Source organism: Odontesthes bonariensis, chromosome 20 (genome assembly GCF_027942865.1).
Source record: "Odontesthes bonariensis isolate fOdoBon6 chromosome 20, fOdoBon6.hap1, whole genome shotgun sequence".
Lineage (NCBI taxonomy): Eukaryota > Metazoa > Chordata > Actinopteri > Atheriniformes > Atherinopsidae > Odontesthes > Odontesthes bonariensis.
In genome coordinates, this window is record NC_134525.1 from 17879871 (window position 1) to 17897231 (window position 17361).

Genomic DNA, 17361 nt, shown 5'->3' on the forward strand with positions numbered 1-17361 from the left:
GGGTACAAGGGTGCCCGGCGGCAGTTTGTGTGGTCATGAAATGAAATGGACAGAATCTAAAGAATCTGAGCTCCTGAATGTCATTTTGGCCCCGTGGTGCCGTTTACATTTATAAACTTAGTGGAGCTCTCTTAATCTCTTCAGTTAATACTGCTGGAGGAATTGTTTCGCAGGGAGTCTAATAAGTTCTTATCAGCATGAAGCCGAATGGTGCCACCAAGTGGTTGAAAAGAGACGCTGCCGCACATTCAAGTTTCTTAGGGTTGCATGGATGGAGTTATATTTACACAAATAGATTAAACGGATTTCACAAAAGGAAAACTTTACTCTTTTTGGAACCAAATGCATCTTTTAGAGGATTTTGTGTAAAAGCCAAAGGCATTTGGTTATTTATGACCAAAAAAAGTAACAATGAACTTTAAGTTTATTTATAGCTGCGTTTATTTGTACTCGAAACGCAGCTATAATTCATTCGAATAATATAAATGTAATAGAAAAAAATACTACATTTTAAAAAAAATTTAGTTTAGCTGAAATTCCGGCATTAATCACACCCTCTTGTCTCTTTTTCCAGCCTATATACCAACGCCCATCTACTTCGGCGCAGTGATCGACACCACCTGCATGCTCTGGCAGCAGGACTGCGGCGTGCACGGCTCCTGCTGGGAGTACGACGTTACCTCGTTTCGCTTCGTCTACTTCGGCCTGGCCGCTAGCCTGAAGTTCGTCGGCTTCATCTTCATCTTCCTCACCTGGTACTCGATCAAGCACAAGGAGGCGCGGGCCGAGCGCTGGCGCCAGCACCTGCCTCCGCTGGGCACCGTCAGCGACCTCATCTGCCACGCCGGAGGCCAGAAAAGCCACGCCCGTACCCGCTCGTGCCCCGTGTTCATTCCGCCTCGGCCCGAGCCGCCAGCCGCCCTGCTGCTCAACCGCGGCCACAGCAGCCTCAGCTGCCCGGGCAACACCCTCAAAGCAATAACTGCCCCCAACTTGTTGCCGCATCACCACAGAGGCTCCGCCCACGTCTGAAAGCACGCCGGCCTCCCTTTGGGCTTCATTGTGCCTTCCTGTTTGTGTTTCTGCACAACGCGGTGTCTGCTCGTGACCAATCAGACACTAGACTGACAGGCAGGGACACAACTGCGCCCATCATACCTAAAGGGCTGCTCAATGTTCACGGTAACGGTTGGAAAGATGTTGTTTTACTAGGAGCATATCATCAGCTGCAGCCACACTCCATGTCACGTTTGGACGATGAAGGAACATCACACGGTGCTACTGTTCACAGGCAGGGCATCGCTGTCTCTGTACAGACAGATGAGTCATCAACATGGCATCTAAAGCACAACAAACCTGTACTATGCAAAATCCTATGTACAGCTCCCTCAATATTCCACATGTACCTCCTTTTATCTGCGCAAATCACAAGAGTTGTTGTTAGAGCTGTCGCGTGTATATTTGAGCCATTCTCTCGTCTGGTTCATACATGTTGTCCGCATCCTCAGATGCGGGCAGATAACAAAAGTTGAAAAAAAAAAAAAAAAAAAAAAAAAAAGTTTCCCATACCTTTTTTTTTTTTTTTTTTTTTTTCCCACCTAAACAGTGCCTCTCAGGCTTTCTCAGCCAGTCCAGAATACACAGCCAGCTGTCAGGGGTCATGCTAACGGTTGAAAAGCCAATCCCTGAACAGCTGTTTGCAGATCTCCGGGTTGTGAACTCTCCCCCCCCCCCCCCCCCCCGTGTTACGGTAACCACGTAGCTTAAAGCAGACAAGCACCAGCGGTACAATGTTAGTGCGCGAAGAAAGTGATGTAGTTTCACATGACGTGATATATAAATGCTAGGTGGTGAACCGACCAAGTGCAGAAGCTACTGTAAGTCCCAAACATTTGAAAGTAGGTTAGAAATAATGGCAATCCTGTGGTTTTATTTCATCCCTTCTCAAGATCAATTGGGTTAAAAGAAAAAAAGCATCATTTTGGCTTTGTATTGTAATGGCTTCTCCATTCTAATAGTCATCAGATGTATATAGTAGTTTTTTTTTTTTTTTTAGCTGTCTAGACTTTAAAAGATTTAGTGCAGCGAGCATGAGCCCATTGATCAGCAGGAAGAATCCAATGCCGACTCAGCTCTTGGGTGTTTGGTGTCCTCTAGTGGACACAGAGGAGATTGCATGAAGGCCAATGGACTGCGGCTCGTCAGACCTAACAAACTTTTTTTTTTTTTTTATTGTGAAATTCTTGGTTAAAAGGTTAGAATTGAAACACTTCTCTGAATTTAGCACGCCAATTTCCCAAATATAGTTTCCCTGAGGGGGAAGAAAACTATGTGATCTGCTGTTACTTTTTATTTTGCAGGAGATGTTACGGTATCGTCCCGATGGTTGCTGATCAATTCAGGGTTTAAAACCGCCTGAACTCTCAACGGATGCCAGAATTGTCAAATTTGCGTTAACAATGAGCTCGTACTCTATTTGCATATATTGAGATTTTATATCAATTTAAGGACTTCCCTAAAGTGGAAGAGGCGCTAATGAGGCCTTTTTTTGTGTTCTGATATTGAATATATCAAACGTAGATGCTTTTCAGAGAACCAAATTTTACGTATGCATTTTCTGATGTGGGGAGGGGGCAGATTAATAATCTTAATGATAGTATTTTGATAATTAGAAAGTTTAGTTATTAAATGTTGCACATAAAAGAGGAATCTAATGCAGTGAATGGATTTTAAAAGTTAACCGTTTTGGAAAAAGAGTCGTGGTATTCTGCCAGGTGAGGATTATCATGTGGTAATGGCTAACTTTAGTATTAATGTGACATAGTACCGTAAAGTACATATTCATAAGTGATCGTCATGTAAATATTGAAAGCAAATGAAGCATATTATAGAGCTCGCACCTAGTTAGAAGAGTATTTATGAACTAACCCATGACATTTAAATGTTGAATTATAAAGCTATGAACAACCTAAAAGGTGGATTCGTCTCGTGGGGTCTGACCAGTATATCCACATGGGGACGGTCAAGATAATTTCATATTCAGTGGGAGGGACTTATTGAAATGTTAACAGGGCTGAACTGGTAGATTAATAGATATGTCTATATGGTGCCAGCCAGGCTGCCCTTCTTTCTACCTGTACAGATTCTCTACTCTTCCTTCTGTGGGTTGTAGTTATCACACTGGGTTGGATTCTTTTTTTTCCCCTCATTCTCTTAGCGTAATAGCCGCAAATTGAATTATTCAGGATTATGAACTACTGTAGAGAAAACGGAATCAGGCCTCTTCACATTAAACAGTCTGCCATTAATGAGGCAAATATACCGATGAGTGTATTTGGTGGAGAGAGGAAGAGTAAAGAATCACCCAGAGATGCTGAAAAGGTCAGATGCTGTAAATGCTTTGATGTCTGACTGGACAGTTCATCTACCACTTAAGTGTCCCACCCTCAGAACGTCTGGACTACTTTCTGCTGGCGCAGGCGACTTGGTGTCGTCTGTGCAGTTTGCTTTACAAACAGTGTCCTGCAAAGTGAATTTCCTGGACCGAACCCAAGTTGTGTTCTGAAAGATGAGCTCTTATTGCTTCGTGCTCCTCAGGAGCCGAAGTCTAATTGATGTTTGTGAACACTTGGTTTACAGATGCCTTGAATACTTGATATTTGTCATTAAAAACTGAAAAAACCCAACTTGTTTAAGTCGTTTGCTGTTCATACAGACACGTGGAGGGATGAGGCTTGAGGGTTTGAAAGGGTTTTATTTCTGAACAGTGTCATGGCTTTACTGAAACCAGAGTTCATTCCAACACTTCTACACACACACACCATCAAAAAGGGGGGAAAAAAATAAAAAATTAAATGGCAGCATGAGACTTTTCTTGTTAAACTGATTCAAAGCCAGAAGTCTTCTTCGTCGAGGAATTGTTTCAGCTGACTCGCAATACTTTGCTTTATGCAACTCTGCAACTGGTTGTCACTAAACTGTCAGACTAAACTGATCGTTCAACCGTTTTCAGATTCATTTGAAAATAACTGGTTATGTGTAACACCATGCTCTGCATTATCAAAGCACTACATCGTACACTGTCATTTATTGGCTGCATCTCTAAAAGAAAGTTGCACAATGAGCAGTTTCTTGAGTTTTAAAGCCTCTGAATTAAAAACACTTTTCAGAGTTGGAGTTGGTGCAGTAATGCAGCTTGTTGGTGAGAAATGGGCCCTGGCATGAAGAAGAAACAAAGCAAGGTATTTTGTTTTTGACTGTACACATTGTAGGTTTGCTGCAGCTGGGTAATTCAGGTAATGTGAAGCCGTTGGTACTAAGGGTCACCCATGATTGTCTAAACTTATTGCTATGTTGTAGAGACAAAATACTAAAAAAAGGAAAGCTTCAAGATGATTTGTTATTAGCACAGTAGCTGTTATGTTCATATAACTTTTTCAAAGGTTACAATGCAGTTCTTCGTCTCGGGAATTCCATGAAATCTGTTCACAATGAACACATTTGTCAAACAGGAGGACGAGTGTCGTGATGTGGCAAAAGTTCAAAAAGTGCATTTGGGGTTTCTCTCGTGGAGACTGACTGGGCTGCTTGAGTTTGAACAGTTTGTGTAAAGACTGCGAAGTTACTCGCTACTGTTGAGCTGGTTTCACCACTCACTGTTTTTATAAAAACATCAGTTTATCCATAAGGAATTAATCACTTTTAATCCCAATTGTTAAGCTTGGCTGCATTAAGGCTTTTTCTTTTTTAAACATATATACAGGTAAATATATATATATATTTGAAAAAAAGAAAAAAACATAACACTGTTTACTAATAAATGTAGGCACCAGTAAAAAAATAAACAACTTTAATAGTCATTATACAACTCTGACTTGACTGAGGTGGCATTCCTCACCATCGCTCTTGGCAAGCTCATCTCCTAATCACAGTGTCTGTGTCACTATGGTGACCAGGAGCTCATTGGCTGGCCGGCCAGAGCGTATGTCTGCCTCAGAGGGTCTGATAGGTGGGTTGAGGCAGAGAGCCACTCCCCTCATAGTCCAAACTGAGGGGCAGAGCTGACTGAGGCAATGCTTTCAGTACCAGCCCAACACTGTGTGAGGGGCTAGTCTGTGTGGTGGTGGGGGTCTTGGTGGTGCCGACCTGCACCTTTGGCCTCAGAGTCTGTGGGGAGAAAGGGAGATAACCTTGGGCCTGGAAAATGTCCTCTTCGGGGACCAGGCTTTGGCTGAGCCCTTGTGGTCCGGTGGCTCCTTCGTGGTCCGTACCGGGTTCTAGGTGGGCTCGCAGGCTGTTGTGAGTACGCAAGAGGCTGTCATGTCGCGTCTCTAGCTCTGTCGGTCCATTCCCGCTGAACAACTCTCCCTCCAACTCCTCCAGCTGCTGCGCCCACATAACACTCTGGAAGATGGGCTTGTCTCTTCTTGGACCTGATGATGACACTGTCCCCAGTGAAGCCGATACAACAGACCCCCTGAGTCCGTTTACAAGGCTCTCAGGAAGGTCATTCATAACAGATTCCAGTTTCCGTTCCAGTGTGGGTGGTGCTGATGGCCTTCTGCTGGGGGCGGGGGTGGCGAGGCGAGTGTCTGTGGCAAGGCCTGGCCAGACGTCGCTGGCAGAGGCAAATTCGTTTCCGCTGCCTTCTTCAAGGCTTCCACCCCCGGCCCCGGAGCCCAGCTCTGGCAGGGTGGAGTCGTCAAGCTTTAGGGTTTGGTTTAATTGGTTCAAAACGTGTCGCAGTGCAAACATTTTATCTACATCCTTCTGGAAGTTGGCCCAGTTGTCTGGGCTTGGGCTGTAGTCAGTCCTACATTCATACAGGCTTTCGTTTATGCTATACAAATCCTCCAGTTCCTGCCAGTTCACCTCCTCATCTGTCAAGTTGGGTAGCTTAACCCTTTCTTCCCTCCCATTCTGGCTGTGTGCTGCTAAAGAAAAAGAAACAGAGGACTTTAGGGATCTGGAGTCAAAGAACGAGGAGCTCTTTTCACGTTTACACAGACAGCATGCAGTCATGCCCAGCTTCCGGCTCACTACAACAGCCAACAGCATAGGGTCTGTGGCCCCACACACACACACACACACACACACACACACACACACACACTTCAAAGCAGCCCTAGATAAACATAGCACTCACACTGAGCTCAAGCCATGAGTAGTGCAAACATGCCTTCTTACTAATTCACATAAGAAAGAGACTGAAAGGAAATTTTTTAATGATACATTATAACAGACTAACACACTAAGCTGCACAGGAAGTATATAACAGCATAGGTAATGGCAGGCCTGCACTGAATTGAAATGCAAAGTCAGTTAACCTGAAATAAAAGAAGCAGAAGAAGCAAACAAAAAAGACTTGATCAACAAAAAGGAAAATGCTCAGGGAAAAAACATGGAAATCAGCAGACTGAATGGTGTATCCCCAGGAGAAGCAAAAAAGAAATTTTAAAATGCAATAAAGGAAAAGGAAAAAATAAGCAAACTGCAGCAAAAGCCAAAATTAGAGTTGGGCTCAGTTTGATGGCTGCGAGTGAAACTGAGGAAAAGAAGCATCAGTGCCACTTTTGGCTGGCTGCCCTTCTGAGATAAGCTTTCCCGTAACTACTGCAGCTGGAGATGGTTTGACATAGTCCGAGGGACTCACAGGAAGGTGAGGCTTGGTCTCCTCTTTGACCACTTTCGATGCTGCTGTCGCCTGGTAAGCAGGTGCCAGAGGGATCAAAAGTGCAGAGATCAGTAAGGGAGCAGAGATGTCTGTTCTAGCACTAGCAAATGTACATGAGTGAATAATGAGCGCTATTCTGAATGAGATGTTACGCTGGCACAGCATGTGATGACTATGTGTGGATATGGTGGGGTAATACATGGACTGAGATATGACATAGGAATAGTTTCACATTTTGGGTACTTCATTTATTCAGTCTCCTTTTCAAAAGTTGGATGATTGATACTTCTCTCATATCAGTTTCTTAAACATAAACCTGCAGCCAGAGGGAAACAATGGGCCAACCGGCACCTCAGAAGCTCACAAAATAGCTGCCGAAGTAAACAATCCAAGTCAAGACGGTACAGTATATCAGTCTATTTAAACAGCAAACTGATGTTTTTTTTGTTTTTTTTTTCCCCTATAGACTTTAGTATGGATTTAACAGAATAAATGACATGTTGATTAATGAGCTTCAATGTGCTTCTTGGAAGCTAGGCTAACTGTCTCTTGGCTGTCTATTTATTTGAACAGGAAAGCAGTATCCTTCATCTTATGAGCTTATTCCCCAAAGTGTCAACCTACTCCTGAAGCTTTCATGTAATGATGCATGAGTGGGATGATACAGCATCATGCGTCGTCATTCACATGCACTCGATGCTCAGTTTGATCTCATGGAAACACATACCATTTTGGATTATTATCTTTACATAGCCATGGTATCCTATGAATGGAATCAACTCTGATCTAACTTTTAAGCACGGGAAACTGGTGGAAAGGTGTGAAAATATGTGGAGGGGAACTATCTTCACAGCTGTTTGCATTTTCAAGGAGCTGCAGACTCGCATTACACAGGACATAAAGGTCGAGAGATTGTGTGCGCAGAGGTGCGGGGAAAAAAAACAAAAACATTTCTGTTATGATTTGTTAGCGTGTTCCCAGCATGCAGCCACAGATCAAGCGTCAGCACTCCATGGATGGATGGATTAGTGGGAATGAGACAATTGGGCCCGTGCAGGTGTTAAAGAAAAAGCTACTGAAGAGGAACAAAACTTGGTGGATACCTGTGTGGCTCATAGCTTCCTCCATCTTTACCTCCTGATCGGAAAAATAAGAGCAATCGAATGTTAATGCTTTGATTTCAAAGGGATGAGGAGGGGGAAATAAATAGATGAGTCACACTGAGGCGTTCTTCATGCATTGGTGCTACTTGCTAAGGAGAAACGGAATTATCTGGTAACTGGAAGGAGGAATGAGTAGGAATTTAAAGGAGGACAACAGAGAGGAGAGGAGAAAACGGATTCAGAATAAAGTCACTCGATGGGTGACAAGTTCAACAGGTTTTCTCCTTCAAGGCAAAGTACACAAGATTATCCGGTCGGATGATTGTCAGGGTGAAGTCACACTTTGCAAATAGATGCTGCTCGATCCATTTCATCTGACAATTAAGTTTTAACAATCTATTTCTCCAACAAAAACATCACTCGATGTAACCACAACAGCAATTTCACTGGTTGACAAAACTGGCATTTCACCCGAAAAAGGGCAGCCAGCGCAAGTAATAAGTTTTAGGCTGTTTTGTGACATGAGTTGGCATGCTTGTGACGGGGCCGGCGTGCCAGCACCAAAACACAATTGAGTTTTCTAAGCGCAGCTTGGCCGCTCCAGTGCTCCCCTCTCCAGCTAGTAATTATAGACATGAAGGTTTTATCCTCAAGTCATAAACAGTGCAGCCAGTTCATGCCACACAAACACTGCAGGCTTACGTCACCGTGACATTACTTATTAACCACCTCCATCACTGGGACGTCTCCTGTTAAGGATGCCTGGACCATTGAGTGGTAGTAAAAATGAAATATTACAGCTGATGATAGCAGTGAAGCATGACAGGCTCAAGTAAAATGACAGCCTCAATTGCAATGATGACAGCATCCTCAAAATAATATCTTTAACACTCAGTGACTCATGAAGAGGAAGGTGGCCAGGACACACAACTGTAACATGGGCTTACTGTTTTGGTACAAGAAAACTGCATATGGGGTGAGAGGGGGGGGGTATTCTGGCAGAGTAGAAGATCCAGGGCTGAAAGAGAGGTCAATGTGTGTGTGTGTGTGTGTCATTGTGGGGGAAAAAAAAAAACATTTAGCACAGATAAAGGAAAAAAATCTCAGTAACAACTTAATGACCTCCACCCGAGACTTCAGCACACATCCCTGATGGATCATACCCAATCACATGCAGCATGCGGATATGTGCAAACACACACCACTCAGACTGAAACAGACTCACAGCAGAAGTGTGAAATCTCTTAAATCTGCATTACCATTCACACATGACATCAGTCTGCAGCTTGTTCTTCTAACTCAAAACTAATGTGTCTACTTGTGTTCATATACATCAGAAACTCTTCTGTGAGAGGAATCTGTTTCAGTCAGAACTGGAATAACAGCTACCATCATACCACATATCAGTCCGCATGTCCAACCATCACACTTTCCACTCAAAGACAATGAAGCAGGAATGAAGAACGGGACGAAAAGTGAGTGTTTTTACCTGTGTCCAAGCCTTTGGGACGAGGGTTACACTGCTTATACCCTTGACAGCTCCTCATCTCCATGAGCTGAGCATGGAGTGAGTTCAAAACGTCCCGATCCACTGCGTACACCGCATTGGTCAACTGCAAATTCAACACAATTGCACACACTTCAGTGAAATTGCGTTTGGAAGTCTATCGACCCCTTTTGTCAAGGATCCAAATAAACATCTTTATTCAATTTGAATATTTAAAACATCAGACATTCCATTGTTTTATAATTCTCTGGGGAAAAAAGTATGGCTGAACTGACTTGCAAATATGATCCACTGCTTCTCTGCAGGTTTTACTTCTCAGAAATGCTAAAGTGTATTTGGGTTAGGAGTGACGTGGTGTAAAAATCCACAACATAGCATTCACTTGAACTGCTATGAAACTATGTTTTAGAAGGAGAAAAATGAGCTCTTCTCGTAGAAGATCTCTTTAAAGCTGGATAGTTTGCAGACACAAACACAACAACATGATGCTACATTCAAGCAAATAACTCAAATCAAACCATCATGGTTCAGATAACAGGCTGGTGTTAAATTATCCAAAATTTTATAAAGAAAACAAACTAAACCAAAATACTTCACATAATTCAGTGATGCGTAAAGCTGAAATTGTGTAGCTCTTTGCATAACATACCATTAGTTGTTGGAGGTGGTGTATTTGGAGGGTCATCTGTGGCTTATTAGGTTATTATTGTGACAGCCTAATCTATTTAATTACTGGTAAATAGGAATGAATTTGATGACTTCTTTAACAAAACTTTTCAATGGTTTTTTACCATGTACAACAGAGCAGTTAAAAATGGTTTTAAAAGACAAATCAGGAGTGTACAGTGAGAAAAAGCACAGGTGAATGACAGTAGACCGCTCTTCACCCACCTGGTAGGGGTCACTGTTGAGATCAAAGTATTCCAGGAAGCCGGTGGAAAACTCGCAGAAGAGCGTGTTGTGGGTCTCGTTGATGGTTCTCAGACACCAGTAAGTGTTGTTGTTGGAGCTGGTGCATGCACAGAATCCACCCACTAGAAAATAATTGACATTGTCATCATTGTCAGCCTGGGTCCTCTCACACAAAGACATAAAAGTGAGGGGTGGAATAAATTTTGCAGAGCTCAGGAAATGGTGTAAACACTAGAAAAGCAGCCTCTAATACTGACTGACACAGGAATGCTCTTATCTGCCATAATGGTGAATGGAGAGGCTTGAGCTAAATGTACACACGTGTCCAGAAGGGAGCGGTCTGCCAGTGGTCATTGTTGTGGGTGAAGCAGGTGAGGCCCGGCAGGCTGCAGTCGTCTCCTTTCCTCAGCCGCTTCTTCTCCTTCCTTTCCTTCTTCCTCCTGCGGATTTCGTTGTACAACTGGGTCTTCCCGTCGATTTCCTGTGCGGCCTCTCTGTCGGACAGAAACATGGCAGAATTTCTCAAAGTGTGACGCAAACATGACATCAGCCCCTATCCTCTCTGGTTCCTGTAACCAAAGTAACGGATGATATAAGGGGGACTTCCACAAGGCATCAAACGTGCCAGGATATGACAGCCCGTTTACTTTTATGTTCAAGTTCTTTCTACGTCCAATTTTCTCTAGGATGATATTCCAGCCACCGTCCCCTCTTCCTCCCAGTCTGAACACACAACAGGCACCGCTGAGAACAGCTGCTTTGTATTGGCATAATCGGTTCCCAATGTTTGCTGGTGCGAGTTGATCACTGCATTTGAGAGGCCGACTGATTTCCCCTCTGTTGAATCATTCCATCTTACCATGCAACTCAATCACTTCCAGACACACACATAAAACAGACCCCATCTGTTTTGTCATTTTTACTCAATTCGGGGACCCAACAATCAATGAAAGTTTGTAAAAAGCATGCTCTGTATGTAACCTGGGAAAGTTAAAGGGTCACAAACATAGACACATGACACGACACAAATACTTTATGAACAGGTCATCTGTTAACTACATAATAACTATAATACGCATGCAGAGACCATGCAGATGGGGGGGGGGGGGGGCAACAATTCCACACTTGAACAAATACAGTTTTGACAGCACACTATCTGTATCCCGTCAGTTACAGATGTCAGGATTGCATGTCCATAATTAAAGGGGAAATGAAACTCACTTAAATGGATGGAGTTGATCTTTCCTGCTCTTCAATCTCTCTGCCTTGTTTCTGTGTCCTTTGCTATAATAGCTGGTTTTATAAACAGAGAGAGAGACTAAGGACTAAAAACTACAAATGACTTACATTTCGTGTAGAAAACTAAATAAAAAGAGAAGCATTTTTTGAGGTGTAATGTCAACGACTAACCTCTTTCCACAGTCACACTCGTCTGGTCGAGTCCTCTTCAGATGGCCTCGGACTTCTCGAAGGTTTTTAATTTTGTCCTGAAGTGCTTCGATCTATAGAAAAAATTATGTTACCAAAGTCACAAATGATTTGTTGCCCGTTGTCATTTATTTCATCAGTACAATTTCACACACTCACCTCCTGGTCCACGTAGCTCTTGTGATCCTTCCAGGCTCTGGATGACTGGTAGATTTCTCTCTCACAGTGGACGCTGTCATTCATCAAGATGTAACATCTGAAAAAAAGATCCAAAAAAAATGTATGCTGCCCTTCACACAAACATAAGTGCAAGCGAGAAGTTTCCCATCAAGATGTCCTTAATAATCAAGGAGGATGGATTTCTTACTTGTGGGTGACTTTCACAGAGTTGGGGTATCCCACTGCATTGGTATCATCTGCCAGCATCTCCTCTGAACCGTCGTCAGACCCCCAGTCAAAGTCTGGATCCTCCGGGCTGTAGTGACGTTTTGAGATGACACGGCGGCGGATGGCTGACTGGTCATCCGCTTGCAGGTCAACGTCATAAATCTGACCCTCAAACTCCACAGAAAGAGACCTGGCAGGCCGTGTGTGGACAAAACGAGGGTGGCTACCTGTTAGGAAACAAGAAAACTCCGTCAGGCTGCATCAACTGCCACCGTTCCTTAGTTGAATGAGATTCTATCTGAATCATTATCTGGATCTTATCTAAATATCTCAAGACAAAAAGATATTCATACTAAAGCTGCACTTCATCTGAACAACACTAGAGGGCAACAAATCATTCAAGAACGCAACACTGGCCGAACATGCATATACTAAAGCAACCCATAGACTTGTTGCAAGATATTTGCTTTTAACAGAAATTTGCCTAATTTTACAGCTTAAATAATCAATAAAAAAATAATTGAGACCTGAGCCTTTACAGCCTTTCAACTGGCAATGAAGATGGACATAAATGACAATATCCCATACAGCATGAATAACCAATTCCGTATTGTTGAAATAACAAAATGTTCGTGCACATTCTTAGAAGAGAGGACGAGAGAACATTTGAACGTATACTCACGTTGGCCTGCTGAAGAAGAGAACTGCCGGTGGGCACGGCGGTCCGTTCTGGATGGTTTGTACGGAGTTTCTTCGCAGTCACAGGCCTTCTCTCGGTTGTCATAACTTGTGCGGGGCTTCAGGCTGCGAGGCCTCTTTCTGGAGCCTTCTTTCGAGCCACCTTTACACTTCTGTATCCTCCACTTCCCGGTGATCTCCTCCACACAGTGCCATTTCTGTTAGTGGCAAAAAGTTAAATTAAACAAGGAGAACAAACATCCACTCTCAGTTTTCCACAGGCTGAAGCGTACGTGGTCTGAGTGCCCTCCCACGAGTTGTAGTGGCACGACTTCTAATTTCAAGACAAAAATCCTTAATGGCTAAAGATGCTCTATGAAAAAAAATGTTTAACAAACAACTCGGGCAGATCTTGAAATCCTGGCATTTAAAATCTGCAAGAATGATAAACCAAAAGAAAACTATTAGGTCTATCTGGTGTCTGAAAAACTAATTAGAAACACCATCACTCTCACACCGGGCATGTCTATGTTAAGTGCATCATCAACATAATTGCATAAATGGACATCCCCACAAAACATCATCCGTCTTTCTCAACATGCGTTCCACCATGAAAGGAAAGTTTTGGGGTTAATTGCTGTGAGTAATGCTGCAGATTAAACCCCACACAAAAACAGAAAAGACACATCTGTAGAGTGTGGTGCAGATGACCAAAGCAAAGTGTGGGAACGAGGGTCCAAACAAAGAGGCGTAAGGCAGATCAGGTTTCTCCTGGAGGAGCTTACGGGCCCAGCGGTGCGGTTGTGTCAGCATTAGACAAGACGCAGGGGAGAGACATGTATCGTCAATGGAGGATGAAAACAATCACTGTCTGTCTTTATCCTTTCTTCTCATCCGTCCTGCTGCGGGTGGTTTAACCCGTGAAGACCGGATGCAACATGTGCGTGCATAGGAGTACCACTGAAGCAGCAGCCCAGCAGAAATTTGTGAGAAACAAAAAAGGAGGGGAGTGGTTAGTAAGAGCCTGATTTGCTGCCAGAGTTACAGCGGCTGCTTAAAACGCTTACGTGGCTTCCAACAAATGTCATTTTACGGCCATCTGGGTTCGCAATTAAAGATTTATTTCACAGGACGCTTCCTGGTATGATTTTGTTAGGAGCAGAAAGGATGATAACGCATGCTGAAGCACGAATGGAGAGCACCGCAAGCTACTCGCACCGTCTTGCCCCCCTACGATGTGCAGTCACTTTAAAAGGGAATGTTACACACAGCTGAAATACCGCACACACACTTTTGCGTGCACTGCCCGCTTTTGAGTTCAACCAAAATTGCTCGGTTGCTGTCTTTAATAAGTGATCGTTACATACACACATTTATGTGGTCATAAAACGGATCTGGATTGCATTAGTCAGACCTTAGAGACTCTGCCCGTCATTTAACACTACCTGAAATTTGTAACAATTTGTATAGCTCTGGCCTGTCTGCACCAACGCCGCATACTGTACCATCTGGCTGTTACTCTGCCAGAAAATTAATGACCACAGATGAAAGGAAAGTACACACAAATGAATGGACCACAAAACAGCCCGAAAGAGAGCCATTTTAAACCAAGTGATGCACTTGTACAGGGCTGTTTCACTTGTGGCTCTGCAGAATTCTTCAACTGGTAGCAGGGAGGTCACTTCAAGTGTGTGCTCATAATTGTTAGAAAACTTGTTTGTAGTGGGAGGATGTGCACGTTTGTGATAGTCTTTCTTTTACCTGTCCAGGCTGCTCACATGGAGTCTGGAATTCAGCCTGCTGGCAAGTCTCTCTGACCTTCTTGTACTTGGGAAGGCTGTTAGTGTGCTGAGTGCTCACAGAGTCATCCTTCTTTCTCACGATCTTTCTGCAAGACACAACATGTAGATCAACAGAAGAGGAAGACTGCATTAGGCATGTGACTTATTCAGAGGGTAAATACACCCACATATAAAAACACATTAAAATGAACTAAATTAAGTTTACATTCTCATAAAGAATGCTTTGTATCTCTGTTACGGCTAACCCTGTGCGATCTTATGGTGTTATAGTGTCTGCATGTGCATGGAGCAGCTCAGCGTCAGTTCAGGCTGCTTGACCCCAGCTTAGCATAAAGTTCAACTGCCCCCATCTCCACAGCAATCACCACAAGAACTGGCTCAATGTGGCTTAAGTCTCTGCTTTGACCATGCCAACCCCCCTCCCCTCCCGTCACTTCCTCCTTCCCCAACTCTCTGCCAACATGAACCAGTGACTAAATGACAAGGACAGCAAGGCACAGAACAGCCTGAGGGTAAGGAAATGTTGCTTCTCCTTTCTGGATCACTATAGAGAAGACAGCCAGCGTTCACACACTAGTTGGGCGTTGTCTCTTGACTTTTAACAGCCAACAGTTGTTGATGTCACTCCCTGACGACTGCGTCACATAGATGAGGTTCTATGAAAACACAGCCAGTCCCAACTGTCATTCAGCATTTCACAGCCTCTGAAGTAGTACTGTAAGGTCATGTGAGGGTATTAAATCACAGAGAATATCACATGACCCATGACAGAACTGCACAACAAACATTAGCTAATGCTAGTGTTCTGCCACATGTGTGCCTGAGTAACAGAGCGAGGTCCGAGCAGGCTAATCTCAGCATTCATCTACAAGTCTTCCAGTAGACAGCCTTTGTTTCAGCAGTTTGGATTAATGGGGTAACAGCTAAAAAAAAAAGCTAAAGGCCTTACAGAGTAAAGGCACCTTAATCTAGTCAGGACAAGCTTGATAGGATAGTTAGTCCCCCTAAATGTCACAAGTCTACCCCATTATAGTCAGTATACCCCAGGGAGATTGTAGGTATCATTTTCTGCAACATATATGTCACGACAGTGGAGAGGTTGATTAAAGAATGGAGAAAGCTTGTGACAAAACACGCACTGTATCCAGTTGCATGCACTGTAAAGAAAACAGTACTCGGTCAAATGTTTGCAGCAGTGGTTGCTGCATTCCGCAGCAGAAAGCTGGTGACACGTGAGCCTTCCAGCCATTCCTCAGGTAACATCATCCCCGAGCCTGGATATTCTTTGTTTATTTTGCATACATTTAGCTCAGCTATGTAACTGAAATGCATCTTCCTTCAGTCTCCACTGGTTCAAAAACTGTCCCATTTACAAGGCCTCCATAAAGCACAAGGACTCATTTTGTTTTTCCTATAAATGACCTGGTTACACTGATGTCAGCACCCCTAGCATGAACCATCATAATTTGACAGCCGTTTATAGCTTTACCAAACAACTTAGAACACTTCCATCTCCTCCACCATCACTGCCTTCCAAACCGACTGTGGTCAGGAAATGTCTGTCTGATAACAAACAGCGGGGGAACGCAGCTGTGTTGGATGAACAGGGTACATGTACCGAGTTGAACACATTTTGGGTTCATTTAAAACTTTTGCCAGGTTTAGGTGACACACAATGCTCTGCAATGACATGGATGTTCCTGTGGTGTGGACGGGGAATAAAGAAACCCAGCTTACCCTCGTTCCACCAGGAATGTGTCTCTCCAGACTTTTGGTTTCCGGTTGGGTTTGAATCTGGGAGAACAAAATGGACAAGGTTTATAGAATTCATATGGTCTATCCGCTACAGTGTGTTGGGTACAAAGCTAGCCAAGATTATGGAAGTTGATCACAGAAAGCTCAAAACCTTGTGGGTTCAAGAGAACCGTGTAAATGCTCTTGAGTATTAAACAGATTAGCAGTAAATTCAGTTTCTCTGAAAGTTTTTTTGCGTGCAGATAAACAATAGATACTTTGTTAAGGACAGTCATTTTGCTTTCACATTGTACATTGTTAGTTCAGTGGGTTTTGTGGAGAAACACATGATTCAGCTTGCAAACAAATTCTGCAGGAAACGTAATAAAGACCTCAGCAACTTGGGGCCCAAAGTCCCAAAGCCAAGAAAATAATGTGCCAAACTGCCCTGAACCCACTTGGTGCTCAGCTGAAGCAAAAGCAATCATTTAGACGGTGGAAATTTGCATTTGCTCAGTAATGGCCAATGAAGAGAAACTGTTGCACATATCATGCACACTGTGCAATTATTGTTCAAAATATCCATTACAGCATGGAATGATGGATCTATACAAACCTATTGCCAGTCCGTTCCTGTTCCAGCAGCTTAAGGATGGACTTTCCATCCATGTCTGGGGGTGTGTCCAGTCCCGCAATGTGGAGGATCGTGGGAGCCAAGTCAATGTTCAGCACTAGATGAGGGTTCCTGAAGTACATGCAGACAGAGTTTAATAAATCCTGTGCATAAAGTGAAATTATATAAGAAGAAACATCCATGAGGACAAAATTATTGGAGAGAAAGAGAGAACATTGAGAACATCAAGCATGCAGTACAGTACTTTCTAACCCATACATTCAGAAACAATTAACCTTGTAAGCCAATGATCTTAATTATTACTCACACAGCTCCAGGCTCCACATTGGGTCCTCTCAGGAAGAATGGAACGCGGATATCAAAATCATAGGGCATTGATTTCCCCTTGACTAACCCAAACTGACCAATGTGGTAGCCATGATCTGCTGTATAGATGATGTAAGTGTTGTCCAGCTCTCCAGTTTCCTCCAGCATGTCATAAACCTATGTAAAATAAGCAACAA

At 43.4% G+C, this 17361-nt stretch overlaps 2 protein-coding genes across 8 annotated transcripts in view; one reads left to right on the top strand and one right to left on the bottom strand.

The window, feature by feature from the left end:
* Nucleotides 1-3680, top strand: part of slco5a1 (solute carrier organic anion transporter family member 5A1) — a 38223-nt gene extending 34543 nt beyond the window's left edge. For all 3 annotated transcript variants that reach the window (XM_075452192.1, XM_075452193.1, XM_075452194.1), the window contains one exon: nt 575-3680. In XM_075452192.1, coding sequence (XP_075308307.1) covers nt 575-1032 — 458 coding nt within the window. In that variant the 3' untranslated portion in view covers nt 1033-3680. The remainder of the gene's footprint in view (nt 1-574) is intronic.
* Nucleotides 3681-3734: 54 nt separating this feature from the next.
* The window catches only part of sulf1 (sulfatase 1), a 35323-nt gene continuing 21696 nt past the window's right edge, over nt 3735-17361 (bottom strand). The window contains exons 7-21 of one of the 5 annotated variants that reach the window (XM_075451935.1): nt 17166-17341; nt 16841-16969; nt 16228-16284; nt 14450-14576; nt 12693-12906; nt 11991-12237; nt 11783-11879; nt 11606-11697; nt 11417-11488; nt 10517-10689; nt 10175-10317; nt 9266-9389; nt 7777-7810; nt 6653-6703; nt 5808-5930 (exon numbers count right to left, since the gene is read on the bottom strand). In XM_075451935.1, coding sequence (XP_075308050.1) covers nt 5897-5930; nt 6653-6703; nt 7777-7810; nt 9266-9389; nt 10175-10317; nt 10517-10689; nt 11417-11488; nt 11606-11697; nt 11783-11879; nt 11991-12237; nt 12693-12906; nt 14450-14576; nt 16228-16284; nt 16841-16969; nt 17166-17341 — 1770 coding nt within the window. In that variant the 3' untranslated portion in view covers nt 5808-5896. Of the gene's footprint in view, nt 5934-6652; nt 6704-7776; nt 7811-9265; nt 9390-10174; nt 10318-10516; nt 10690-11416; nt 11489-11605; nt 11698-11782; nt 11880-11990; nt 12238-12692; nt 12907-14449; nt 14577-16227; nt 16285-16840; nt 16970-17165; nt 17342-17361 lie in introns of all 5 variants that reach the window. The other 4 variants (XM_075451937.1, XM_075451936.1, XM_075451933.1 and 1 more) reach the window with 4 other exon arrangements.